General features: G+C 44.0%; 1 protein-coding gene across 3 annotated transcripts; it reads left to right on the top strand.

Moving 5' to 3' along the window:
* Positions 1–15,221: 15,221 nt before the first annotated feature.
* SERINC1 (serine incorporator 1) lies at positions 15,222–27,458 on the top strand. 3 transcript variants are annotated; one of them, XM_044291452.1, is made up of 10 exons: positions 15,222–15,348; positions 17,530–17,691; positions 17,780–17,973; positions 20,416–20,495; positions 22,590–22,727; positions 22,956–23,125; positions 24,858–24,948; positions 25,036–25,177; positions 25,261–25,488; positions 26,538–27,458. In XM_044291452.1, the coding sequence occupies exons 1-10, from the start codon at positions 15,310–15,312 to the stop codon at positions 26,674–26,676; spliced, it is 1,383 nt and encodes a 460-aa protein (XP_044147387.1). In that variant the 5' UTR covers positions 15,222–15,309; the 3' UTR covers positions 26,677–27,458. The 3 variants fall into 3 exon arrangements, with proteins under 3 accessions (XP_044147387.1, XP_044147388.1, XP_044147389.1); XM_044291453.1 differs by lacking the exon at positions 15,222–15,348 and adding an exon at positions 15,436–15,458; XM_044291454.1 differs by lacking the exon at positions 15,222–15,348 and having other exon boundaries at positions 17,539–17,690; positions 17,778–17,973.
* Positions 27,459–27,788: the final 330 nt, after the last annotated feature.

The raw sequence follows: 27,788 nt of genomic DNA, 5'->3' as shown, positions 1-27,788 counted from the left end.
TGGGTATCCGTAGCCCACCTACGGAATTCAGAGCAATACTCCTCTACCGGCCGTTCTCCTTGTAAGAGTCTCCGTAATCTTGATTCAGCCAGTGCTACTCGGTCAGGGTCGTCATATATGAGACCCAAGGCCCCGAAAAACTCATCCACTGACCGAAGAGCCTGGGAATCAGTAGGTAAAGAGAACGCCCAGGACTGCGGGTCCCCCTGCAGCAGGGAAATAACAACCCCCACCCGCTGATCTTCATTACCAGAGGAGTGAGGGCGCAGTTTAAAATATAACTTAGCCTCACGGAATGCCAAAAACTTGTCCCTTCCCCCAGAAAATCTGTCAGGGAGAGGGACCTTGGGTTCCGCAACAACCTGGTTACCAGTAGCAACCGCTGGGCTTGCGGTCAGTTGAAATTGCTGCTGTTGCTGGAGGACCGACGCCTTCAATCCTACCACCTCCAAAGATAGGCCATGAAATTGTTTGGACAGAGCAGCAATTTGATCCATACTGGATTCTAAGTAGGTAATTTTTTTTTATTTTTTTTTACCTACACAATATAAGGGCCAGAGATAATGTAATGACCGGCGTCACACACAGGGAGGAAAACAGGGAAAGCCCTGCCCAAGGGAGAGGGAAAGGTGGTGACCCCTAACTCACCTTGCGGCTGGCACCTGGCTGCCCTGACGTCCCTAGACGGGTTCCTCACCCGTGCGGTGATCACGTGCCTAAACCCTGGCTTTCCCTGAAATGAGCCCTAGATAGTGAACGATCGCTAGTCCGCACCACTGCACTAAGAGGGAAACACCAGGGAGAGGACAGACAAACACAAACACCCAGGTGGACGACCACAGCAGTCCACAAAGGTCCAACAGGGATCCGGAGGGTAGCGTTCTGAATCAACAGTCAGAGAACGCAGCAACACAGCTCCAGTGGGTCAGTATAGAAGTCCAGGCAGGAAGCTCTATCTCTGGCAACCAGAGAAGTGTGAGAGAGGAATATAAGGAGGTTTGGGAGTGCTGGACAAGGAACAGCTGAGAGAAGGAGCTACGGATCCCTGAGTGAGCCAAAAGGGTTTGCAAAGCAAACCCAGAAAGCTACCATAAGGAAAACAGCCCTATCTTAAATAGAGCGTGCAGCCAACCGCTGCGACTTCCTGACCCCGGGTATAACGGAGTCAGGCGTGGTTCTCGATACCCTCGTGACAGTTTCCCAGTGGTTGGGAGAAAAACGATGATCTGGAAGGACAACAAGAGGTGCACAGAGGTGAAACTGTGCTCAGATGGATCGTCTGATTTGAAGAATAGTGCGCAGTGATGCATTCTGTACTGCTTATAAAATTGGACATCACATTCCAAACCTAGGGTGGCAAACATTTTTTACACAAACCATCAGATGGCGTTTGCATGATATTTGGCTATGAGCCAGACCGCCATGCCACCGCTCTCAAAGGCTATTATGGTGCACAGCAAGACTGCAATGAAGGATGGAATGGAGGGCTATCCTCTTCAAGGATGAGGGATTATGGTTTGGGGTGGCGTAATGTATAATAGCCAGACCGCTCTAGTTTTCATTTCACATACACTTACAGCTTGGTGTTACATTGATTTCATTGTGGAACAAGAAGTACAGGCATTTCTCCAAAATGTCCCAGGAGCTGTTTATCAACAGGACAACGTCCAGCTGCATGTTGCTTGTGCTACTGTGAGTCGCCTTTGTAGCCTAAATATGCTACCATGGCCTGCAGCATCTCCGGAGTTGTCTCCCATCGAGCTCATATGGTATGTCATTGATCGGCAAAGGGAGCTACCAGCAGTGGATCTTGATGATTTGCATGCCAAGTACTTTTGGCGTGGCAGAACATTCATCAGACAAATAATAACCTGACTAATAGTATGCCAAGGCATATATGTCTGTAATAAAGTGGTTGTGCAGTACACCTCATATTTATATATCTTTCCACCACAATGAATGTCCCCAGTGTGTCCTGTGAGCATAGAGGAAGCTGGAGAACCTCTGTACATACCTGCTATAGCTACTGGCCATGCGGCTCACTCTCCTGTAAAGAATGCCGTGATGTCATGGAATGTTGTGATGTCATGTGCTTATTAGCATATGCAGCTGTCTATTAGGCTCTGGAAAACCCCTTCAATTGATTCCCAGACTGTAAACTTCTCCATTGGATCCTGTGGACCAATATGAATTGGGGCCAATATCAGCTATTAGATGGGTGTAATGAATCGGATGTACAGTGCACCTCATACCTATCTGTCTGTCTTTCCCCAATAATAAATCCCCCGTGTCCTGTGAGCATAGAGGAAGCTTGACAATCTCTGTATATACCTGCTGTAGCCTCTGATGATGCAGGCCACCCTCTTGTCTGGTGTTCTTATGCAGGGAAGTAGTGAGGGCGCATAACTACTGTGAGGGGGCACAAAGGTCGGAATAACTGCTGTGAGGGGGCACAAAGGTGGGCATAAGTACTGTGAGCGGGCAAAAAGGTGGGCGTAACTACTGTGATCGGGCACAAAGGAGGACATAACTTCTGTGAGGGGGCGCAATGTGTGCATTACTACTGTTGGGGGACAAAATGTGGGCATTAGTACTGTGTGGTAGCACTAAGGGGAAATGCCCTAGATTACCCTGTTATAAATTGGGATGACTTGATCTTACAGGGCCAGCACAGTGCCCCCTGCTGGGGATTTCACAGGGGCAGTCACCATCTCTTCCTTATTTGATTTTTCTTTTTGCTCTATCACCACAGCGAACTTGTCCTGGATCCAGCGAACATCATTCTGACACGCCAGCGACACCCTGGATGAGGTAGGACCAGTTGGTTCTTTCATTTATTGGAAGGTGCATTAGTACTGCCATGTACCCCATGATAGATTTTATTAGTTGGGACTGGGTGAGTATAGAGGAGTGGCTCCGCTAATCTGAGTGGCAAGTGTGCAGGGAGCCATGCTGAATCCTTGCCCCAGGTGCAGGAAAGCCTAGCTACACCTCTGTCTTATACAAGGGTCATCATTGTCATGTCATCGAATGTTGGGGAAAAAAAAACATTTTGATCTGCCTTTGGAGCCAATAATTTGCCACTAGGGTCTAATTCTTTTAACTCAAAACATGACTTTATTGATAACATGGGCCCCCAGAATAATTTCATCAGGGTAGGCCCAAGAAACCTCAATCTGTCCTGGAGACCATATCTTCCAAAATAATAATTACGCACCCCAAGCATTTCTGACATCAGGGCCAGGCGTGTAGACTTATTCTGTCAGTCAAAGGTGGGGAAGAGGCAGGTAGAGAGTGATCAGTGCAACAGCAACACCTTTGCTGCAACAAGGGAGTAGTGTACATAAGATTTTCTCCTGCAGTGACATGGGAGCAAGAACATTCAATTCAGCTGGCATTGGCTCATCAGACTTGTAAGCTGGTTTTAATAGGAGGGATTTGATGACAGATTCAGTCTTGATTAAATCTGCTCTATTTGTACCACTTCTATTGAGCTGCTATTCTCTTTATTTTAACCCTTTAGGCCCCTTTCACATGAGCGAGTATTCCACGCGGGTGCAATGCGTGATGCGAACGCACGGAATCCGGACCCATTCATTTCAATGGGGCTGTGTACATGTGCGTTGGTTTTAACGCATCACTTGTGCGTTGCGGTAAAATCGCAGCATGTTCTATATTCTGCTATTTTCACGCAACACTGGCCCCATAGAAGTGAATGGAGCTGCGTGAAAATTGCATCGCATCCGCAAGAAAGTGCAGATGCGATGCGTTTTTCATGGATGGTTGCTAAGAGATGGTGTTTTGTTTACATTTAGTTTTTTATCACGTGTGTGCAAAACGCAATAAAAAGTGAACAACTGAACGCGATCGCAGGCAAAACTGTCAGTCTGGGCTGTTAGTGCATAGGACCCATGCAGCGCTTAGACTGGGCCGCTGTAAAAAAAGGGGCTGCTCAGCCTAAGGCCCCTTAGTGACTGCTGTAAAAAGGTGCATGGGTGGTCACTAAGGGGTTAGTTGGTTCCGGGACGACCACTGGATGTTGAAACCATTGTAACTTGAGTCCCTAATTCTATGGAAAACTAATAATTGGCTCCAAAGCCTGAAAATGTCATCCTAAATTAAGAGAAAATGAGGATTTAAAAAAATAAAAAGATAACGAAAAAAGGCGGACAAATCAAGTCCTTCTAGTCAGTAAATCACTTTGTGTGATGGAGGAATGGAGCTTCTTTAGGGTCCGTATAGCACACTGTAAACCAGAAACATAACTACAGAGCGGTCTTCACCTGACATACAAAGAGCAGCTGGTCCAGGAACAGGCAGGGGGCAGTACGGGACACGTACTACCACAGAGGAGCTACTGGACAACCAGTACGGGTGTTTTACCGGTTGGATCTGAGTCTGAGGCATTGGGTCCAGTTTCAACCTTCGATGGTCCAGGAAAGACCACTGTATGTTGAAAATATTGTATCCTGAAGCCATTGTATCTTGAAAGACCACTGTATTTCTCACCATTGCATTAATACATGTATTTTGCCCTCTACATGCTTTTTTTTTCTTCTTTTGCACCTTTACTATTCACTTTGAGCACTGGCACTTTTTGACCTCTTGCACCATATACAGTTATCTTACTGTATTTGCATTAAGTTCTCTATTCAGTTACAATTATTTTAGCACCTGTATAGCAATTCACATTAATGACAACCTGCGCTGTGTGAACGTGTGCCGCTATCCCAATGCTTTCATTATGGTTAACTGTAATCAATGTGAAACTTTACTCATCTAATGATACTTACGTAACTCATTGTGATGCCACACTTGATGTGTTATGTTCCTCTGTTCCTCTCGCCCCCCCCTGATTCCGAGGAGTATTAGATGGCTCATCACATACGACAGAGGTGATTACTGGGATCTTATCAGGATTAACCCCTTCAATGCTGATCACATTGCTTTCCTGCCAGCCCCACCATTGTTCTGATCGTTTTATAAAGAACAGCCCAGGTCCCAACAAAGGTCTCCAGGGCAGGGCTCTCCAGAATTCATGCATGTTAGGGCATGATTTATGCTGGGTTCACACCTGAGCGTTCGCGATGGAGCGCTCTGTATGCGCGATTGTACCGGCGTTTGCAATCGTGCATACAGAGACAAGTGAACGCCCATTGTCGCGCGTTCCCGAAAGTCTATGTACGGGAATGCGCGACAAGACTCCCCAAAGAAGCTCATGTACTTCTTGGGGCGTCGGGCGTTTTACAGCGCTATCGTACGCGCTGTAAAACGCCCAGGTGAGAACCATGCCGATAGGGAAGCATTGGTTTCTCCTTGTTGAGCGTTTTACAGCGCGTAGGAACGCTCTGTAAAACACTCAGGTGTGAACCCAGCCTTAGGTATGTTCTAACAGATACCTGGACATTTTGTATGCACAGCCAGTAGCAGTAATATAGAGTCCTTTAACATTATGACTTTGCATTGTAATTTTGAGAGAGATTTAAAAAAAATTAAAAGTCTCCTAATGAGATTTAATAAAAATGTTAAAAATCATTTTTAAAAGTTTAAAGGCTAGGAGCTGGCAAACCCAATGCTTTGAACCAGTGCCAAAGCTACTCACCCGTCTACAGTTGTGCCATTCCCGCAATGCTTCCGGGGCCCAGTGACTTGATAATCCCTTTAATAAATGCATCATGTCAGTTACTGTAAATAGTAAACTGTGCAAAAAAAAGAAAAGAAAAAGAAAACTCTAAGTTATTTGCACTCCGAAATGACACCGGCAAATCTCTAACTCATTACAAAAATTTACATTACTACTATTAAGGGGGAACAATGGGCATTATTACTATGAAGGGGAAACAGTGGGCATTAATACTATAAAGGGGGCACAATGGGGATTATTACTATGAAGGGGACACAATGGGGATTATTACTGTGAAGATGGCACAATGGGGATTATTATTGTGAGGTGGCACAATGTGGGCATAACTACTGTGAGGGGGCACACATCTGTACAAAACTACTGTGACGGTTGTACAATAAGGGCAATACTACTGTGAGGGGGTACAATTTTTTTTGTTAAGTATTGGGGTGGGGGTGCTAGAGAAAGGACCCACCCCGGGTGCCAAACACCCTAGGCACGCCACTAAGGGGGAGAAAAATGAAAATAATAGAAGCAGTGCTTCTATCAAATTGTCAAATTACAGAAATGAATGCCACCTGACGGATGTCATTGGCTATAATGGGATCTGTTTGCGATCAGAAAACCTGCCATTTCATCAGAAAAAAAAGCACAGCATGCTATGCTATTTTGTCAAGTACTTTTGGTGGATCTGCGACAGAGTCTCTGAAGCAGATGTGAACGAAGCCTAACATGGACTTCTATACATGTAATTAAAGGCACTGTCTGACCTTGGAGCCGAAAACCCCCTGGGGGCCCAACCTGTGCCCATGAACATAAAAAATCCCACTCACCTGTCCACAGTCCTTCCACTGCTCTGTTCCTGGCCGCATATGGTCCCTACAGGAAATGGCTTGTTCCTGTGGCCGCTGCGGCCAATCACAGACCTCAGTGGCTTGCACGTACATCACAGATGTGACATGGAGTTCAAGCAGCTTTGACTGTAAAGGCTTGCGACTGTCCACAGCAGTCCAAGCCGATCCTGGTTCTGCGGGGTGAATGGAGCAGAGGCGGGGCTGCAGACAGGAGAGTGCGGTTTTTAGGGTCACAGGCTCAGATGCCAGAAAACCCCATTACCACTCTCATCAATAAGACAGCATACTTGCGCTCTGATTGTCACACATGGGGGGGGGGGTCTCTTTTTCCAGAAACACAGCGTGAAGACGAGTGATTACTCACCTAATCACCCTGATTAGATCAGCAATCATCTGATGAACAGTTGAAAAAGGCTGGGAAGGGCTGACATGCGTCCTGCATTTTGTTTGCTGAATACAATGAAATAAAGGTCTAATGAGACTATACAGTGGCTGCTGGGATCTTCTTCATATCATACCCAATCTTTAGTGTTAACCATGCAGACCACTTCTCTAGCGATACCCGTTACATGCTGCAGTAATAACAATAATGAGTATCACTAGAGAGGAATCTAATATATTTCTGACAGAGAAGGTTTCCCTCAGTCTGAGCAGAAATTTTCTCTCACTGCCTGGCACCATAAACAATCGTTTTCAATTAGTTTTACAAAAGAAACCAGTATGACAAACCAGGGCAAACTGGGCTCCTGCAAAGAGCTGCAGAGTTCAGGGGCACCAGTGAAATAAGATTTGGAGATTTTTTTTTCAGGCTTTGTGACTATTTGCTTCTCCATTAGAGCTCATTCATTATACTGGTCACTCATGAGACCCGTGCGTCATTTTTGGATGCATTTTATAGAATAAAAATGACAGGAATTTTTTTTATTTGATTTGAAAAAAATTGTGTAGAACTCAAAATATGATCAAACCATTGTCATCAAATAACACCTCAGGTTAAGCCGTGCCCCCCCACACCACACACCCTTTTACCCGTGTAAACTTGGCTGGTATTTTTGTTGGAAAAGGTGACAACCCTATCCCCACCCAAAAAATGTACTGTCTAAAAATTCATTCTGCACTATACAGAGACAGAGAGAAGAGTCATTTTAAATGACATTACATATGATCTTAAAGGGGTTGTCTGGGCTTTTACTATTGATAACTAGTAATGATCGCAAATATTCTAATCGCAAATTTTTATCGCGAATAGTGGCACTTCGAGAATTCGCGAATATATAGAATAATGTGCTATATCTTCATAATCGCTAATATTCTAGATTTTTTTTTCATCAGTACCCATGATCCCTCACTGCTTCTTGCTTGTGGGCCAATGAGAAGGCTGCAATATCTTTGACATTTGGAGTAGTGTTGATCATGAATTTTCGTATTGCAAATTTTCCAATTGCCGAATTTCGCAATCAAAAAAATAATGACTGGATATCACAAATTCTCAAATTCGCGAATATATGACAAATATTAAGAATGGGTGGAACCGCACACCAGATACAGTTTGGAGGTGGCACCCAGAAGGGTTCTTAGATCCCTAGTTCCACAAGGAAATTCTAGGGCAACACCTTAAAGGGAACCTGTCACCAGTTTTATGGTGTCCTAACTAAGGGCAACATAAATAAGTGACTGATTCGCTTAGCAAAATCCTCGGTCACTTTCTTTAACTGACCCCGTCAATCTTCCTAACATCTTGTATTGAAAAGCTCCAGCTGATAATGATGAGTCATGAATATTCATGAGCTCCTGACGCTCCCCGCCTACCTGCTGCTGATTGACAGTTATTTTCCATATGAATCAGCAGCAGGTGGGCAGGGGAGTGGCTATAGCTCTGAATTAAATATACGCTGGACTCAATGACATCACGCTGGACTCAAATCAGCTCATTAGCATGTGGCATCTTTGTGTGTATATTATGAGGTAACCATCTGTCACACCAGTAAGTGAATACATCTAAGGTACGTTTTAGTAGTTAATGATTGTATATAATTAGTTAGATTATAATCAAATATGCACATGACAGTTTCCCTTTAAAGGGAACCTGTCTACAACTTTATGCCGACCTCACTGAGGGCAGCAGAAAAAAGTGACAGAAATGCTGATATCAGCGATGTGTCACTCATGAGCTAAAAGGAAGTGGTTGCTGAGAACCAGCATCATAATCATTACAGCCCAGGCCTTGAAAAGAGTCAGATCTACCTGAGAAGAGTCCTTGTTATCCATAATCTCCTGCTCTCCTCGCCCATCTGCAATGATTGGCAGTTCTCTCCTAGAGAAAGGGAGAAAACTAGGTAGAAGCCTGTCAGTCATCAGCAGGTGGCAGGAGAGCAGGACTTCATGAATAACCAGGACTCTTCTCAGGTGGCCGGGACTCTTTTCCAGGCCCAGTCTGCAATGATTGGGATGTTGGTTCTCGGCAACCACTTACTTGTAACTTATAAATGACAGACCGGTGAAATCAACTCACCTGTCTCTACTTTATACTGCCGTTAGTATGGGCAGCATAAAGTTGATGACAGATTCCCTTTAATACAGTGATGCAGTGAGTTTTTATTAGATCACACAACGTGAGAAACAGAATTATAGTAAAGTAAAATATAATCTTTCCAATATTCAAGACATTTAAATCCAGATAACATGAGACAACGTTTCGATATAGAGTCTTTATCAAGTCATATCTGTGAGGTGATAGTCAAATAAAATAGTGTCGGACTGGGGTTCCTTGAGCCCACCAGAGAATTTTTTTTTCTGGGCCCAACCCTTATATGATCAACAAAGTCTAATAGTTGAATCAGTAAAGAAATGCAATGAGCAGGACCGTGGTGCGGTTACGCGGACGTCAAATTATGCAGTGGGTCCGGATATAGGTATAGAAGTCTATAGTTTTTGTTCGTGACGCCAATTGCAGCGTGCTCAGGGTACAGTTGCAGGGCCCTTTAAGGTGTTGTAACTCACGTACAAGGTTAGGAATGCCAGAGTGGTGTAATGTCTCTGTGTGATAATGGCAATAGTGTCAACGGTGTCTCCTACCTGGGTACGGCTGGACTCCTGGTTCCTGGCTCACTTGCAATAAAATGAGTGCGATGCTAGTAGGAGTAATTGAGGGATTTGCAGCAAAAATTGAGATCCAGACTTGGTATAAAGCTCAAACTTGTCTTTACTGGTTACAGCGGTAATCCATGTGAGATACAGCATTAGTCTGAAGTCCCAGCAGGTATTGGCAATGTGTGGCAGGAATCTATCTTCTGCTTCTATCATGTGCATGGAGCTCTTTGCAGGATAAGTCGTCTGCTTGTGGCTCTTTAATGTGGCAGGAATTAATATCTTCTGTGATTACTATCTTCTGCTGTATGGGGACTGACTAACTGAGGAGGAATTTGGCTTCTCCTGGTCTCTGGACGGTACTCACAGTTGTGCTCACAGATATGGTTCTTCCTGGAATACTGGAGGTGGCTGCTTTCTTCTACCAGCTGAGGCTGAAGGGCTCAGGCTGGGAATGATGATCTTTTGTCTCAGCCGAGACAAGATCCTGGCTTTGGATCTCTAGAACTGGGAGCTCCTAAAAGCACAGCCTTCCCCCAGCAGGGGTGGCTGGCACACTAACTGAACTTCCTTCCCCACTCATGAGGCAGGATGTGGGAACATTCCACACCTCCTCACAGAGGGGAGAGCTAAACTGGAATAAACTATTCTAGTCTAGAAATACAAAACTGAACTAAGTCTCTGCTAAACACATTGCTGCCACCTGCTGGTGAACATGAAAAATTACAGCAATATACATGTAACAGGGCCTATAATGCACAATTATGAGGAAATTACATGAAATTACACAGGATGACAATGTAGATGCCCTTAACAGGTTGTAGCGGGGTAAAAAAGTTTTGTAACATAACTCTGGGATGTTACAGAAAGAAATAGACCCTAATGGCAAGTGATTAGCTCCAAAGGCAGGTCCAAATGGGATTTTTCTCCAGGACCTTTGGGGCTCAATATGGTATCAGAGCCTGGGCCCACCAGAAGACCCATTGGTGCTCTGGTGGGCTAGTCCATGGAATAGCAAGGAGGCAGAAAAGATGAAGGAATAAAAAGTAGGATATGATACATGGGGAGGAGGGTGATAAATAATGGGAATGTAATATATGAAGAAAAGGGGCCATAAAATAGACTTGGGGAATCAGGCTGATAGGAAATCAAAGTATACACTACGTGCAGAATTATTAGGCAAATGAGTATTTTGACCACATCATCCTCTTTATGCATGTTGTCTTACTCCAAGCTGTATAGGCTCGAAAGCCTACTACCAATTAAGCATATTAGGTGATGTGCATCTCTGTAATGAGAAGGGGTGTGGTCTAATGACATCAACACCCTATATCAGGTGTGCATAATTATTAGGCAACTTCCTTTCCTTTGGCAAAATGGGTCAAAAGAAGGACTTGACAGGCTCAGAAAAGTCAAAAATAGTGAGATATCTTGCAGAGGGATGCAGCACTCTTAAAATTGCAAAGCTTCTGAAGCGTGATCATCGAACAATCAAGCGTTTCATTCAAAATAGTCAACAGGGTCGCAAGAAGCGTGTGGAAAAACCAAGGCGCAAAATAACTGCCCATGAACTGAGAAAAGTCAAGCGTGCAGCTGCCAAGATGCCACTTGCCACCAGTTTGGCCATATTTCAGAGCTGCAACATCACTGGAGTGCCCAAAAGCACAAGGTGTGCAATACTCAGAGACATGGCCAAGGTAGGAAAGGCTGAAAGACGACCACCACTGAACAAGACACACAAGCTGAAACGTCAAGACTGGGCCAAGAAATATCTCAAGACTGATTTTTCTAAGGTTTTATGGACTGATGAAATGAGAGTGAGTCTTGATGGGCCAGATGGCTGGATTGGTAAAGGGCAGAGAGCTCCAGTCCGACTCAGACGCCAGCAAGGTGGAGGTGGAGTACTGGTTTGGGCTGGTATCATCAAAGATGAGCTTGTGGGGCCTTTTTGGGTTGAGGATGGAGTCAAGCTCAACTCCCAGTCCTACTGCCAGTTTCTGGAAGACACCTTCTTCAAGCAGTGGTACAGGAAGAAGTCTGCAAGGTAAGAAAAACATGATTTTCATGCAGGACAATGCTCCATCACACGCGTCCAAGTACTCCACAACGTGGCTGGCAAGAAAGGGTATAAAAGAAGAAAATCTAATGACATGGCCTCCTTGTTCACCTGATCTGAACCCCATTGAGAACCTGTGGTCCATCATCAAATGTGAGATTTACAAGGAGGGAAAACAGTACACCTCTCTGAACAGTGTCTGGGAGGCTGTGGTTGCTGCTGCATGCAATGTTGATGGTGAACAGATCAAAACACTGACAGAATCCATGGATGGCAGGCTTTTGAGTGTCCTTGCAAAGAAAGGTGGCTATATTGGTCACTGATTTGTTTTTGTTTTGTTTTTGAATGTCAGAAATGTATATTTGTGAATGTTGAGATGTTATATTGGTTTCACTGGTAAAAATAAATAATTGAAATGGGTATATATTTGTTTTTTGTTGAGTTGCCTAATAATTATGTACAGTAATAGTCACCTGCACACACAGATATCCCCCTAAAATAGCTAAAACTAAAAACAAACTAAAAACTACTTCCAAAAATATTCAGCTTTGATATTAATGAGTTTTTTGGGTTCATTGAGAACATGGTTGTTGTTCAATAATAAAATTAATCCTCAAAAATACAACTTGCCTAATAATTCTGCACTCCCTGTAAATAAAAAAAATAAAAAATAAAAAAATCACATATAAACACTTACAAACACAAAACACAGACAATAATCTTCAACAAAAATTACAGGTGCCCCTGACGAAGCGGAGACTAAACCCGGGTCGGGCGTTTCATGAGAGGACATGCACATTATATATGCGTGTTGTTTTATGGATCTTGTGAGTACAATAAATCACATTATTTAAACTCAGTTGGCAGTATTTCACTATGTTGGGCCCTCTCTTCTTTGACTTTTAGGAGATTTGAGCATCAACCTTAGTGGGAACCAAAAAGGAGGAATTACATCAATAGATACCTTTTGTGGAGCTTATCTTTATCTCCCGTCATAAATTTATAAGTAGACAAGGAGGATTCTTCTCAGACTGGTACATTCATGAGAAGAATAACACTAAAGAGCAGAAACCTTTGTGCAACCTTACTTTGGCCTACTCAAGACTTACAAAATTGTAACTATAGTCGACCATGGCTCAAAGGCAATGAACATCCATCTTGACTAGAATGAATTGGATATCAATGCATTTACCTATGAAAGGGCACAACAGTGCAAGGAGCTGATCAGGCTAAGGTCCTGTGGAAAGAAGGCCAGCCCTGAGGTGCTGTGTTGCGGCTAGGGTGGTTACGTGGCATACTCAAGTGGCTTCGTGCTAAGACCTAGGTTATGATGGGAGAAATGTTGAGTTGTGACAATTGAAAAATGTATAATGGGTTGTCTCAGTTAAATTGTGTATATATATATATATATATATATATATATATACAGTCACCTAAAGAATTATTAGGAACACCATACTAATACGGTGTTGGACCCCCTTTTGCCTTCAGAACTGCCTTAATTCTACGTGGCATTTATTCAACAAGGTGCTGATAGCATTCTTTAGAAATGTTGGCCCATATTGATAGGATAGCATCTTGCAGTTGATGGAGATTTGAGGGATGCACATCCAGGGCACGAAGCTCCCGTTCCACCACATCCCAAAGATGCTCTATTGGGTTGAGATCTGGTGACGGTGGGGGCCATTTTAGTACAGTGAACTCATTGTCATGTTCAAGAAACCAATTTGAAATGATTCAAGCTTTGTGACATGGTGCATTATCCTGCTGGAAGTAGCCATCAGAGGATGGGTACATGATGGTCATGAGGGATGGCCAAATTCGGACTCTACCATTTGAATGTCTCAACAGAAATCGAGACTTTTCCAGTCTTCAACAGTCCAATTTTGGTGAGCTCGTGCAAATTGTAGCCTCTTTTTCCTTTTTATAGTGGAGATGAGTGGTACCCGGTGGGGTCTTCTGCTGTTGTAGCCCTTCCGCCTCAAGGTTGTGCGTGTTGTGGCTTCACAAATGCTTTGCTGCATACATCGGTTGTAACGAGTGGTTATTTCAGTCAACGTTGCTCTTCTATCAGCTTGAATCAGTCGGCCCATTCTCCTCTGACCTCTAGCATCAACAAGGCATTTTTGCCCACAGGACTGCCGCATATTGGATGTTTTTGCCTATTCACACCATTCTTTGTAAACCCTAGAAATGGTTGTGCGTGAAAATCCCAGTAACTGAGCAGATTGTGAAATACTCAGACCGGCCCGTCTGGCACCAACAACCATGCCACGCTCAAAATTGCTTAAATCACCTTTCTTTCCCATTCTGACATTCAGTTTGGAGTTCAGGAGATTGTCTTGACCAGGACCACAACCCTACATGCATTGAAGCAACTGCCATGTGATTGGTTGACTAGATAATCGCATTAATGAGAAATAGAACAGGTGTTCCTAATAATTCTTTAGGTGAGTGTCTGTAATACTTTATAATGCCTGTTATACTTGTTTTATTACTGTGATGTATGGAATGTAATCCTGTGGTTTGTTATAAAAATAAAAATAAAACGCTGGGGCCACGAGAATCCAGTCACAGGCAGGTAAAAGAGTGGAAAATGGAGTATGAATGGTGCCGACCAAACTCCCTCCTCCCATTGTCAGGGTGTTGAAAGGGAAGAAATACAAATGGTGCAGTGTAAAGTAGAGCTAGAAAACAGGGTAAACTATACGGAAATGTAGAGAATGGGAGAAGAGACGTGATGTAGAAGAAATGTGAGTAGAACAACCGAATGGACGGCACTTTACAGTTATAGGGTAGAAAACATGGATATGAGGCAGTGTGGCTGTATCTTCCTATATTCATGGATAGCCGCATATATGTACGTGGACTGGACACCAAGTCAAACTAAGATGTAAGGGCCTGGGAGAATCCTATAAAAACAATGGGGGTCATTTATTATGGCTCGCTATGCAGCTTTTGGTGTAAGGAAAGTTGTGTGATTTTTTTTTTTTAAACTCCTGAGCACCTAAATTTAGGCAGAGACGTGGACATCGATTCCAGCAAGGTCACCAACATGTATGGCTCTTTCAGGCGTAAATGACGACTAAAATGTGGAATAGATTTCCATCTAGACACATAGACTGCCGGAGGGTGATTAGGCATGTGCCTCCTCTGGTAGCAGACCAACAGAAAAAAGAATGTCTTAAAATGGATTATATTGTCACTTTGTGTGATTTAATAAAAACTCACTGCATCTTAAGCAGCGGTGTGCCACGGAATTTCCTTCTGGGATTATACACAATATGTTGTTATTTCTATGGAAGGAGGATTTTCATATACAGAAAAGAAAGCTGAGGGTTTAATCGTGACAGAGTCCTTTTTTTTTGTGTGACGTCACCCAACATCACTGTTACGTAACCACACAGAATACAGTAACATCATGTGACTGTTACCCAGGATCAGCCTGACCACAAGAGAACCAACTGCCTGCTGCTGAGCTGTCTGCGGCACACGCGCCATGACACCGTAGACCCGCCTTAGGGTAAGGTCAGACTGGTCTCCTGTAAAATGGCCGTCACAGCACAGCCTGCTCCCTCTCAGACTGGGCGTGACGCTGGGAAGGAAATGACGCTGTGTTGCCTGTCTGGGTTGTAAACAAGGAGCTATCGCAGCGGCTCCATTTTACATTGTCAGACACCGAGGCCGACATGGGGGGAGTCCTAGGCCTTTGCTCTGCTGCCAGCTGGGTAATTACCGGGGACTGCAGTGTGGGTGGGCATATCGCGCTGAGCCTGACACATCCCTGGCTCCCTTCCTCCTCAGTGGGTAGTGCCCAGGGTCAGCACAAGGCATAGAAGTGGGTACAGATTATTTATTTTAAGCATCCAGTTTATATGTGGCATCACTTGTAACCCTGACACTACATGTTATACTCCAGCACCTATAGGGGATGTTTGATGGGGTCCTAGGATATGCCATTTGTGGGGGTCTGAGTCTGACACCCTTACGCCCACAGATCAGGAGAATAAATGAGCCACCCAGCTCCGCTGCCCCTTCTGTGCCTAGCATTGTACTAGGACCATTTGCGTGAGGCGCAGTACCAGATAGTGCCTGCAGTACAGAGTGGCACTGTGCATGGTATAGATCCCAAAATGGCTTTTTATCATAGATTGCAGCAGTTGGAGCCGCACAGATTGTACATTGATGGTTTACCCTAGGATTATATGGAACCTGTGTAGCCATTGTAATACATGGTGTGTAGCAGAGGTCTATGGATGGGATTTTGGTGGATGACTCTGCTCCTGTCTGTTGCAAATTCCATCAAATTTGCTGGAAAAATAGTTCAGCATGCAGCACTTCTATATAGTAATCTTTATTTATATAGCGCCAACATATTCCGCAGCGCTTTACAATCGGAGGGTTCATTCACAAAGAGTCATAAATAACATGACAAGTCAGTAATTAGAACAAGAGGAATGAGGGCCCTGCTCGCAAGAGCTTACAATCTATGAGGAGATAGGGGTGACACGGAAGGTAACAAGTGCTTGATATGTACACTGGCCTGGGGAGTAGATGTAAAGCTGCGTGTGCCAGTCACCAGCCAATATCTGCCGTGTTTCCGAGTGCATGGGGTGTGATGGATAGTGCTTGATGATGGACTGGAGGGGGAGAAGAGTTATATTAGGGGATATGATAGGCCGGCCTAAAAAATGTGTTTTTATGGAGTGCTTAAATCTGTGGCTGTTGGGAATGATCCTCATTTCTTGGGGTAGGGTATTCTAGAGAACTGGTGCCGCTCAGGAGAAGGCTTGGATTATGGTGGATGCTAGGCTTAGATTACTTTGAGGGTCGAGCACAGGTAGGGTGATGGACAGGGACGAATGCGGAGATATAAGCGGGTGCCGTGCCGTGGACAGCTTTGTGAGTGAGGAGTTGAAATTGAACCCTGTACTGTACGGCCAACCAGTGCAATGACTGGCACAGGGCAGGGGGCAGTGTAGGGGTTAGACAGATGAGCCTGAGGGCTGCGTTCAGGATATATTGGAGAAGGCAGAGTCTAGTGAGGGGGGCGACCAACTGATAGCGAGTTACAGTAATCAAGGTGGGAATGGATCAGGGCAACAATGAGAGACTTTGCTACTATTTCTAATTAAATGATGGACAGCACGACAGAACACTGACACAACCAATTTAAGGCGGTGGGTTTCAGGGGCACTGTTGGTGTCCATCACATGACGTCTTTTTCTAAAAAGAATGCGATTACAGGTGTGAACCCAGACATGCATCATGTTGCCTGGAAGTTCTTCAAGCTGACAGGACAGTTCCTCCGGTAACATGCTTGTGAGAGGAAGCCATAGAAAACGTCCTATGCCCGAAACTTGAGGCTGCACTATGGGGTAAGACTAGAGGGTGTGGCTGATTGGACACAAGCTTCACCCACCTGCAGTGACCATTGACTGCACAACTTTACTGCCACGCGCACCCTTCTGATCGTCTGGTGACGTAACCCCTGCAGATTGTTTTTGGGTGCATTCTTCACAACACAGCGGCACACCCTCAAAAGGCGTCAGTAGTGCAGCCTCAGGCGTTGGGCCCTTTATAGCTCTTCATATAAATAAGATATTGGAAAGTAGTTTTTTATGTCCACTAAAGGCTAGTGTTGAGCGAACTTGTGTTTTTAAGTTCGTCGTCTAAAGTTCGGGTTATCGAAGAATCGCGTTATGGATTCCGCTACCACGAGTCAGAACGGAATTTAGAATCCATAACGCGATTCTTCGATAACCCGAACTTTAGACGCCGAACTTAAAACACAAGTTCGCTCAACACTACTAAAGGCCTTTTTTATGTTAACCAGGAATGTGAAGCTTGTTCAGTTGTCCCCCAGTGTCTACCGTGGTGTTTCATGGTCCTTTATGGTTACTTTCCAGATACCTTGCCTTTGTGGCAGTGCACCATGTCTCCTCTGTCGCTGCTGTCCAAGTGGGAACAGTTCCACGGTTACTCGACTCATCTACGCCTTCTTTTTGCTTCTTGGGGTTGCAGTTGCTTGCGTGATGTTGTTTCCAGGAATGGAGGAGCATCTAAAAAAGGTCAGAAAATAAGAAAAAATAATCCACCTGATGACACCATGCGCTGTAGGTTTTTATGATAGCGATGCCTAATTATATTACTTTGCAGATTCCTGGCTTCTGTGAGGGAGGAATGGGATCTTCAATTCCCGGAGTGAGCGGACATGTGAACTGTGACGTGCTGGTCGGATACAAGGCGGTGTATCGCGTGTGCTTCGGAATGGCCATGTTTTTCCTTCTCTTTTCCCTGCTTATGATTAAAGTGAAGAGTAGCCAGGATCCACGTGCTGCGGTGCATAACGGGTGAGGCAAAACTTTCAAAAGACAATTGAAACCAACCGAATTCTTCTTATAGTCCTGCTGCTTGATATATACGCCTCATAGTTCACGGAGAGACGCCATCTTGGTAATGGGAACTCCAGCGCTTAGGAAAAAGATGTATCTGTAAAAAAAATCTATCTTTATTCACTATCCATAAAATACATGACCTGCATTGGTGGACTACCAATAAAAAAAAAAAAAAAAAAAAAAAAAGTTTTGCTTTTCGACGCTATGTACACGGGTTCTTAGACTGCACAAAGGTTTGAAACGCATAAGCGTTTTTTTTCTATAAGCGGACTGTGTCACTTTTTCATGGTTTGCGAATGTAGATATTGTTTTTACGGATACGTCTTTTTCCTAAGTGCTGGAGTTCACATCTGTCTGCTAAAATAAGTAGATTTATCGGAGGTGGTGTTTCTGAGAAAGATAAATCACAGTTCGTATGCTGCCATTGCAGCTGCCACGTATGGTAAAGTTTCCTAGATTGCTAAATGGCAGATTTACCCAGTCGAGTCACATTATTATGACCACTTCCTGCTTTGGACGTGGCAGCGCGTAGCTCATGAAGGAAGTGACATGTCGTGAGCTCGCTTGGTGGGTATATAAGGTGTGCGATAGGCAGTCTGCACACAGATCCCTTGTTGCTGTGATGGGTAAAAGGAATGATTATTGGCTTTTGGACCAAGGGTTGCAGTTTTTCTGAAACTGCACAGTTTGTGAACGATTTGTGTGCTGATGTGGCGAAAGGGTATCGCGAGTGGACAAATGGCACCATTGTGAATAAGCGACATAGGAAATTGTAGAAGTGATGTGAGAAGTGAACAACAGCTACAAAGGTGCATGAGGGTGGACGGACCTGCTACAGTGAAGCAGCTCTGCCAGATGGAACCAGGGGGCTACCAGATGTGTGTCTAAAACATCAGTTCAGCGAACCCTACTGTGAATGTGGCTCTGAAGTGGATGGATGGTCACAGCACCCCTGCTAATGAAGTTGCATCATACATTTTCGTGGCAGCATTAGCATTGGACCTCTGCTGATTGGCAAAAAGTTGTCTTGTCACATCTTTTGCTTCATTGAACGGATGGACGTGTCAGGTGACAAACATCAGAGAACAAACACCCTGCAACCATTGCTGGAAAAACACTGGTGATAGCAGCGTTATGGTGTGGGGAATGTTTCTGTGGCTTCTCTGGGCCCACTCATCATGTGGAAGGCACTCTCAACCCATCCGAATATGTATGAATAAATCCTTGCAGATCACATACAATAACACATGCTGATTGTCTTCGCTGGGGCAGATGGGATCTTCTAGAAACACAAAGCTCCATTTCGCACAGCTAGAAATGTCCAACATTGGTTAGAAGACCATGACCAAGACTTCCAAGTACTACCCTGGCTCTCGAATTCCCTACACTTGAACCCAATTGAGCATCTTGTTCGCTCTATGAATCCTCCCCCGTGCACCCTCCAACATCTGTGGGATTCACTGCAGTCAGTATGGCTTCAGATGCATATGACGACCTACCAGCCCGTCAAGTTGCTGTCCATGCTGGACACGGTGGTTACTCTGCATATTAGCTGGTAGTCATAATAATGGGACTGGACTGTAATTGGTTATGCATTCCTGCATCTTCTATCCATAAGTCTTTATGCACATGGAATTACACAGATCCTCACCATCTGGTATGGGGCAATGCCATGTGCCTCTGATTTTCATGGTATGCTCCTAGGAGGAAAATATTGTGCATCATGGAAGCACAACCCAGGTACCTACAATACAGGGGGCCTACTCTGGACACATTGTGTGACTGTATGTGCTGGACAACCCTATTGACCCCATTCCCAACATGTGCTGTAGCTGAACAGGCACCACAGACCCTAAGTGTTTTACATAGCAGACACCCAGAGGTAAAGTCTGTGATAGGCGATAAATCAGATGACAGACTTTTAGCCCCTCTATTGTGACCACAGCATATGGAGGGCCCAAGCAGCTTTCCTGCTCCAAGATCGGGGGAACCGTTCATTCGCTGTGGCAGCCCTTGGGCCTTCTGCAGGCTCTGCGGCCTGCAACAGCGATATTCCTAAGGAATCAAAGTCCGACTTCTTTATAGGCCTTGGAAGATGACAAGGCTGTTTATAGATGGATGTTTGGCTTGGTTGATTTTTCCCTTGTCATGTTCCAAGGCTTCTTCCAACTCGGACTTTGACTCATAGAGAGCCACTTCCAGAAGGTGGTGTTGGTGCGATGGTTCTCTTTGCCTGGGAGATACCTCTTTGCATGCTGAGTTTAGAGGGAAGTTTTTCTAATTTGCATTATTATTATTGCATTCATTCTGCCAGAGCAATATTTCCTAATTCATCTATGTATGAAGTGATAGGTATGTCGATAGCATTGCTTATTATTCATGTCTCCTTCTCTGCAGCTTTTGGTTCTTTAAGTTTGCGGCAGCCGTTGGAATTACTGTTGGAGCGTTTTTCATCCCTGAAGGACCTTTTACCACAGGTAAGTCTGTTTTCTATGAGGAGATTCCATATAGTAAAAGTTTTGGCAGAAAATAAATGCAAATATCAAGGCCTGAGCTACATTGTGACTTTTTGTAGCGGCAGTCCAAAATGCTGCAGCGTACATGACTGCATACAGCTCAGTCACTCAATAGTTAAAGGCGTTTTCTCATAAGCAAGTATAGGTGATCTGCTGGGTTATTGACCGCTGGGACCTCCACCGATTAGGAGAAGGAGGGTCCTCAAGTTCCTTGTTTGATTAGAGTTGTGGTGCACATGTGCGGCTACCAGCAGCAGCATTGGTCAGGGCTTTACACCTGTGCTCCATTCACACAGGGGATGCCCTAATGATCATACATGTATCACCTAACCTGTGGAATGTGTTAGGGTCCGTTCACACGTCCGTGGTGTATTGCGGATCCGCAATACACCCGGCCGGTACCCCCATAGAACTGCCTATTCTTGTCCGCAATTGCAGACAAGAAGAGGACATGTTCTATTTTTTTGCGGAGCCGCGTTCCGGAAGTTCGGGGCCAAAGCCCGGAAGTTCGGTGCCGCGCCCTGGAAATGCGGATGCAGAGAGCACATAGTGTGCTCTCCGCATCCCGTTCTGTCCCATTGAGAATGAATGGGTCCGCACCCGTTCCCGATATTGCGGAACGGATGCAGACCCATTCGCGTACGTCTGAATGGCGCCTTAATCTGTGAGAACAGCCAGTCAGTAGCACAAGAAAATGTCTCTAACCCTGGCCTTAAAGTGTTTTTCTGAGACTTTTTCTGAGACTCTGGATAGGTCATCAGTATCTGATCGGTGATACAGAGGATAGGTCATCAGTTATAAAAGCCTTATTTCTGATTACTGACAGCTCATTCACAGTCTTTATAGCCCCATTCTTGGCAAACTAATAAGAAAATAGCTTAAAGGGGTTCTGCACTTTCATTTAACTGATGATCTATCTTCTGGATAGATCATCAGCATCTGATCGGCGGGGGTCCGACACACGGGACCCCCGCCGATCAGCTGTTTGACCTCCACTGACGTCATGACTAGTATCAACTAGTGTGGGCGGGGCTAAGCTCTGTTCCCTTAAATTAGCCCCGCCCATGCTAGTTGATACTAGTCGTGACGTCAGTGAGACGGCCGCGGCGCTGCTGGAGCGGCGCTGCCTTCTCAAACAGCTGATCGGCGGGAGTCCCGATCAGAAGCTTTAAATGAAAGTGCAGAACCCCTTTAAATAAGTGTTTATGAGCTGTCAGGAGTTTGGAGATAATGCACAGCCATCAAATGACAGTTCATAGTGAAGGTAAGATGCTTAAACAGGACCTGTGACCACTCCCATCATGTCTGTTTTAGTAACTACTTGCACCCCCCTTGTGATAACAATTATGGAGCATCTATTCCTATGACTCTATGATGTGCCATTCCTGTGTTATTCCTGATAGAAGTTTACAAATAAATTGCCAGCAGTCTGCAGTAAAGGTACTGCTGGGTGTTACCAATCGGTGCTGCCAGTGTCAGACTGTGCAGGGACACACTCCTGGACTGGTAACACCCAGCTGTACCTTTACTGCAAGCTGCTGATAATTCATTCATGCTGATAAATCATAAGAATAGATGCTTAAGAATTGTTATCACAAGGGGGAATGCAAGTTGTACATGATGGGAGTTGTCACAGGTCCTGTTTAAGCATCTTACCTTCACTATGAACTGTCATGTGATGGCTGTGCATTATCTCTAAACTCCTGACTGCTCATAAACACTTATTTAAGCTATTTTCTTATTAGTTTGCTAAGAATGGGGCTATAAAGACTGTGAATGAGCTGTCAGTAACCAGAGATGAGGCTTCACATGAGCCATTACCTGATGAAGCATTGTAGGCTACTAGAGAATGTCAGTGCTGTACAAAGACCAATTTGTAGCTCAAAATGAGTAGAAGGAAATGATATAAAAAAAAAATAATAATAATAATAAAAAATAATATTCCCCATGTGGACATGTGTCCACTGCTGGTATGACTAACATTGTGCCTTTTCTGCTTGAATTCTTAAACATTTCCCAGACTTTATGTTTTTTTTTTTTTTTTTTATATTTCAGTGTGGTTCTACGTCGGCATGGGTGGCGCATTTTGCTTCATACTCATCCAGCTTGTTTTACTGATTGATTTTGCTCATTCCTGGAATGAATCCTGGGTTGAAAAGATGGAGGAAGGAAATTCTCGTTGCTGGTATGCAGGTGAGCCACAATTTCATCCACTCCTGAAAGGTACTAGTCTATGTACTACTGGAAAAATGGATTACTTTTATAATCAACAGACAGACTTTTGATGAAAGAACTGATGCCATTAAGGGTCACAGTGGATTTGATGAAAATGGCTTCATATAGTGCAAAGTAGATTTACTATACCATTCTGCAATGCTAAACTCTATAAAACAGGATTTTGATTTCTGTTTGTTTCCATAGCTCTGCTGTCGGCCACCGCTATTAACTATGCCCTGTCAGTGGTAGCCATAGTGCTCTTCTATGTGTACTACACTCATCCCGAAGGCTGCTCTGAAAATAAAGCTTTTATCAGTGTGAATTTGCTTCTGTGCATTGGAGCTTCTATAATGTCTGTTCTACCTAAAATTCAGGTATGTTCATACAAATAAGCTTTGATGGTTGCGGAATGTGAGATTATGTGCCTATATAGTACTATAGTAAAACAAGCATAACTACAAAATGACACCAGGAGATTATGTGTCTATATAATACTATAGTAAAAAGAGCATAACTACAATACAACACCAGGAAATTATGGGTCTATATAGTACTATAGTAAAAACAGCATAACTACAATAAAACACCAGGAGATTATGTGTCACTATAGTAAAAAGAGCATAACTACAATACAACACCAGGAGATTATGTGCCTATATAGTACTATAGTAAAACAAGCATAACTACAAAACGGCACCAGATCATGTGTCTCTATATAATACTATAGTAATCTCATAGTGTCTCATTTTGTAGTTATGCTTGTATTACTATAGACACATAATCTCATGGTGTCATTTTGTAGTTATGCTTGTATTATGTGCCTATATGTGTGGGGGGGGGGGAGATTCAGAGGGATTAGCAATCATTCGGTGTCATACTCAGGCCCTGCACTAAGCATAAGATAGTGTTACACTTTTGCCTGGAGTGTTCCTTTGAACACAAAAAAAACCAGGCCAGCACCTCCCAAAAAAAAAAAAAAAAAAAAAAAAAAAGGTTCAGGTGCACGCTACCATGGCTGCAGTGTTAAAGAAAACAAGGACTACAAGTAGCAGCACACTGCAATGTGCAAAGAGACATGTAAACACTGGAAACATGAATAAACATAAACTGCTCTACTGCTATACTTACTATATGAAAATTACAAGCTCTTTGTGCATATTTTTGATCAAAACTTTTTCTGGCCCATCTACCAGCGACAAGGTGGCTTCTAACAGATGGGACCTACACTGTCAGACACAATGCAGGACAATGTAGAATCCAGCTATGTTATACTCTGATTAGAAGCCCTAGGCAGGGGTGTTCCTTTGAAAGGGCATATCCATGATCTGTAGAGGAATTTCATCCCTTTAATCTAGACATCATTTTTCCTCTTGTTACAATGAAAATCCTAATAAATTGTTGAGCACGTTGGCATCAGATAGGGCAAATGGCAGGTCAGCTTTAAGGTGCTAAATTGCCGACCACTGGTGGAAACATTAAGGCTTCATGCACAGGACTGTATTTTTGATCCATGTCCAGTCTGCATTTTTTGCGGATTGCTTGCAAACCTATTGATTTCTATGGGGTCAGAAAAAAGCGGACAGCACATAGATATGATCTGTGCGGCTGTTCTGAAGTTTATAGAACATGTCCTATTCTTGTCCGTCTTACGGACGAATAGCCGTTTCTATAATAGGGACCGAGGAAAGGGCAGGATGCACACAACCAGTGTCCATACTTTGCGGGTCCGCGGACCGCAAAATGCTTACGGTCGTCTGCCTGAGGCCTTAAAACCATTACATGCGAACCATCTCCTTTGAACCAGATTTCCAGCTAATGATAATGAACTAAAAGGGTTTCCTAGGACCCCCCAAATTTTTTTTGGAAGGCTGGGAACGATCTAACATATGTCGTATTCACCTGCTGAATCCCTCACTAATCTAACGCTGCAGCTTTGGTGGTCCCTGCAATCTACTGTTCCACGTGACTACTGTAGCCAATCGCTGGCCTCAGCGGTCACCTTAGCTAGTTGTGCTGCCATGTCGGTCTTGCTACAGTGATGACCTACCCACCAACCCCTTTAAATGTGTTTGGAAGCTTATCAGTTACCCTCCTTTTCATTTATAGGAATCTCAGCCCAGATCTGGCCTGCTGCAGTCTTCTGTGATAACCATTTACACCATGTATCTGACTTGGTCTGCCATGACCAATGAGCCCGGTATGTACGTTGAAGGGGATTCTGAGCAATTCAATATGGGCGTACACATTTCAGTACACAATGTAACTTTTCTGACTTTGTTTTCAGATAGGAAATGCAATCCCAGCTTGCTCAGCATCATTGGCTACAATTCCACCACTACTCCAGGTCAGGTCCAGGTAGTGCAGTGGTGGGATGCTCAAGGAATTGTTGGACTGGTTCTTTTCTTGCTCTGCGTCTTATACTCTAGGTATTTACACATACGCTGTTGTGTTGTCTGGTCTTGTTTTACTAGTATGTCCTTTCACTAAACTGCCTTGTATATTTTTCCAGCATTCGGACATCAACCAACAGCCAGGTGAATAAGCTGACCCTGACTAGTGATGAATCCACACTGATAGAAGATGGGAGCAGAAGTGACGGGTCCTTGGGGGATTCTGATGATTCGCACCGCGCTGTTGACAATGAGCGGGATGGAGTTACCTACAGCTACTCCTTCTTTCACTTCATGCTTTTCCTGGCCTCTCTTTACATCATGATGACCCTCACCAATTGGTACAGGTGCGTATTTCTAAAATAAACTTTAACAATGCTACCCTACAGGTGAGTTACACTTATCAGAGAGGCGCCATGTATTTTTTTCCGATGTTTGTCAGCATAATGCTATTGGGTTTCTATAATGCTGTACAATCTGTGAACAGGCAGGAAGCAGACTTCTGTGATGTTGTTCCACTAGTCCTAAAATTTCTGTAGGTCATGTGCTGATATGAGGCCTGAGCCTTTGTGTATCAGACCAGCAAGTCGGCAGTCCGCAATAAGGAATATTTCATGACCATTAGTAGTTTTAAAGAGAATCTTTCACCACTCACTTGAAGTAAGGAGGAGCACTTTTCCTCTGAATTCCGCTGACAGTAGGTATACAGGAGCACAGTATATTTAGTGTCAGTTCTGACCTACTCTCTGTTCCCTGCACACGGTAACTAACCAAGAAGAAGAGATGCGCAGGGACTAGAGATAAAAGAGCAGGGCTGTGGTAAGGAGATATGAGGCAAGCTGAGAAGCCTGCCTTTTTATGTTCCACAGTTATCTTCAGCGTTCAGTAGGTGCTGAAGATGGACTCTCAGGGGGTTGCTAAGGAGACTCGTTACACCCTGTTTTCTAGTAAAAAATAAACACCTCTGCCCAATAAAGTATATCGCAAAAATGCTTAACATCCCTGTCCCTACACCATATAAAAAATAAACTGAAATGGCAAGATATTACCTTACAGAATCTTGAACTAATGGATTTGGCAAGCACAGGGGAGGGAGTGAGCGAGCCTGGTCATTAAGCCGTGTTCACCAACGGAATAATCATGCGGATATCATTGTGTTGACATCCTGTGAGTGAGTGTTGTTTTAGGAAGAAAGGATAGAGCATAGCCCCCCTGAATGAATCTGTGTGCGGACCAGTGCAAGCCGTGACCCGGTTTTCAGTCACTAGTACGTGCCTTGGTTTTATGCAGAATTTGCTCAGTTCTCCAATACGATACCATACATTGTATAAACCTTCATTGAGTCACTTTATGTATTTAATGTCAAACGGACTTAATTTTGTTCTTTTTCTCCTAGCCCCGACTCTTCTTACAAGACTATGACTAGCAAATGGCCGTCGGTTTGGGTGAAAATTTCATCAAGCTGGGTGTGCATTGTTCTGTACGTCTGGACCCTGCTTGCTCCACTGGTGCTGAGCAATCGTGACTTTGACTAGGGAGATGCATTCAGTAGAGTATGCAGTATGTCACCACGTGCCAGGAGCACTAAGTGTGTATAGTAACATATGCCAGTTTTGCATGTTTTTATTTTCCCCCCCGCTTGCATGAGGCTGCAGTTTGTCCTGTAAGGTTAGTCATTTGAAGCTTACACTCCATAGAAAAGGCATCTCATTCCAACTGCGATATGTTTAACTGTGATAGCGTAAGAGACTGCATCTGAGGGGATACATGTGGTAAGAAAACCAATGGAGGAGACATCACTGTGCTGGTCAGGCAGATTGGAACGTGTCACACTATGGCGGTATGGCAGTATAAGAATACATACTCAGGTCATTGGCAGAAAACCTGTACACTCTTATGATTTATTCCTATCTGAGGAACCCTCCAGTTAGCACTGCCATAGCTACATATGTGTACGGGAAGTAGTTTTAGATGAGTTGTGACAACATGAGTTGACAATTGCATTTGTCTGGAACTCCGCACTGAAGAATGGATAACTAGACGAGAGGTTGTATGGGCACTTGTCATTTGTATATAGGTCAGTATTGTAACCTGGGGTGGACTCCTGGTTTTTCCACTATTTTTGTGATGACTCTATAGTAGTATAATGTAAGTGTGATGATTTTGTATATGTGATCCTTTTTTCAGCTTTATTTTTCTTAGTGTAAATGGTCCCTAAGATCATTGTGACTTCAGATCCTTTGTTTTGTTTGTATTTAGCACTGTGGAAATATTTGAAGTATTGTCTTACTAAATAAAGCAAAGACTTCTACTGCAACACAGAACGTTGTTCTTGCCTGATAATGCGTTACATAGGTACGGTGGAGTCTTTTGGTCACTGTGGGCTCACGACTTCTTCCGTTCACGTTTGATCAGTTGAACGAGCAAGGACTTAAAGGGGTAGTCCAAATTATTTTTATTGATGACCTATTCTCAGGATAGGTCATCAATATCAGATTGGCGGGTGTCCGACGCATGCAGCCTTCTCTTCATTATTTATCTGCTCACAGTCGCAACAGCAGCCATGTAGAGGAACGGGCTGTCCGATTGAAATAAATGGGACAGCTTAGGTGTAAATGCACCCGTTTATAGCACTGCTGTTGCAACG

The sequence above is a fragment of the Bufo gargarizans genome, chromosome 4 (genome assembly GCF_014858855.1).
Source record: "Bufo gargarizans isolate SCDJY-AF-19 chromosome 4, ASM1485885v1, whole genome shotgun sequence".
In the NCBI taxonomy this organism is placed as follows: Eukaryota; Metazoa; Chordata; class Amphibia; order Anura; family Bufonidae; genus Bufo; species Bufo gargarizans.
This window is presented reverse-complemented; position numbering and strand designations above follow the sequence as displayed.

Bases quoted from the DNA above. Each gene is read 5' to 3' on its own strand.
- SERINC1 (XM_044291452.1), top strand. From the start codon at position 15,310: ATGGGGGGAGTCCTAGGCCTTTGCTCTGCTGCCAGCTGG. The intron at 20,496-22,589 runs GTAAGTCTGTTT...TTTATATTTCAG, and splicing joins TGAAGGACCTTTTACCACAG to TGTGGTTCTACGTCGGCATG. The intron at 25,489-26,537 runs GTGCGTATTTCT...TTTTTCTCCTAG, and splicing joins ACCCTCACCAATTGGTACAG to CCCCGACTCTTCTTACAAGA.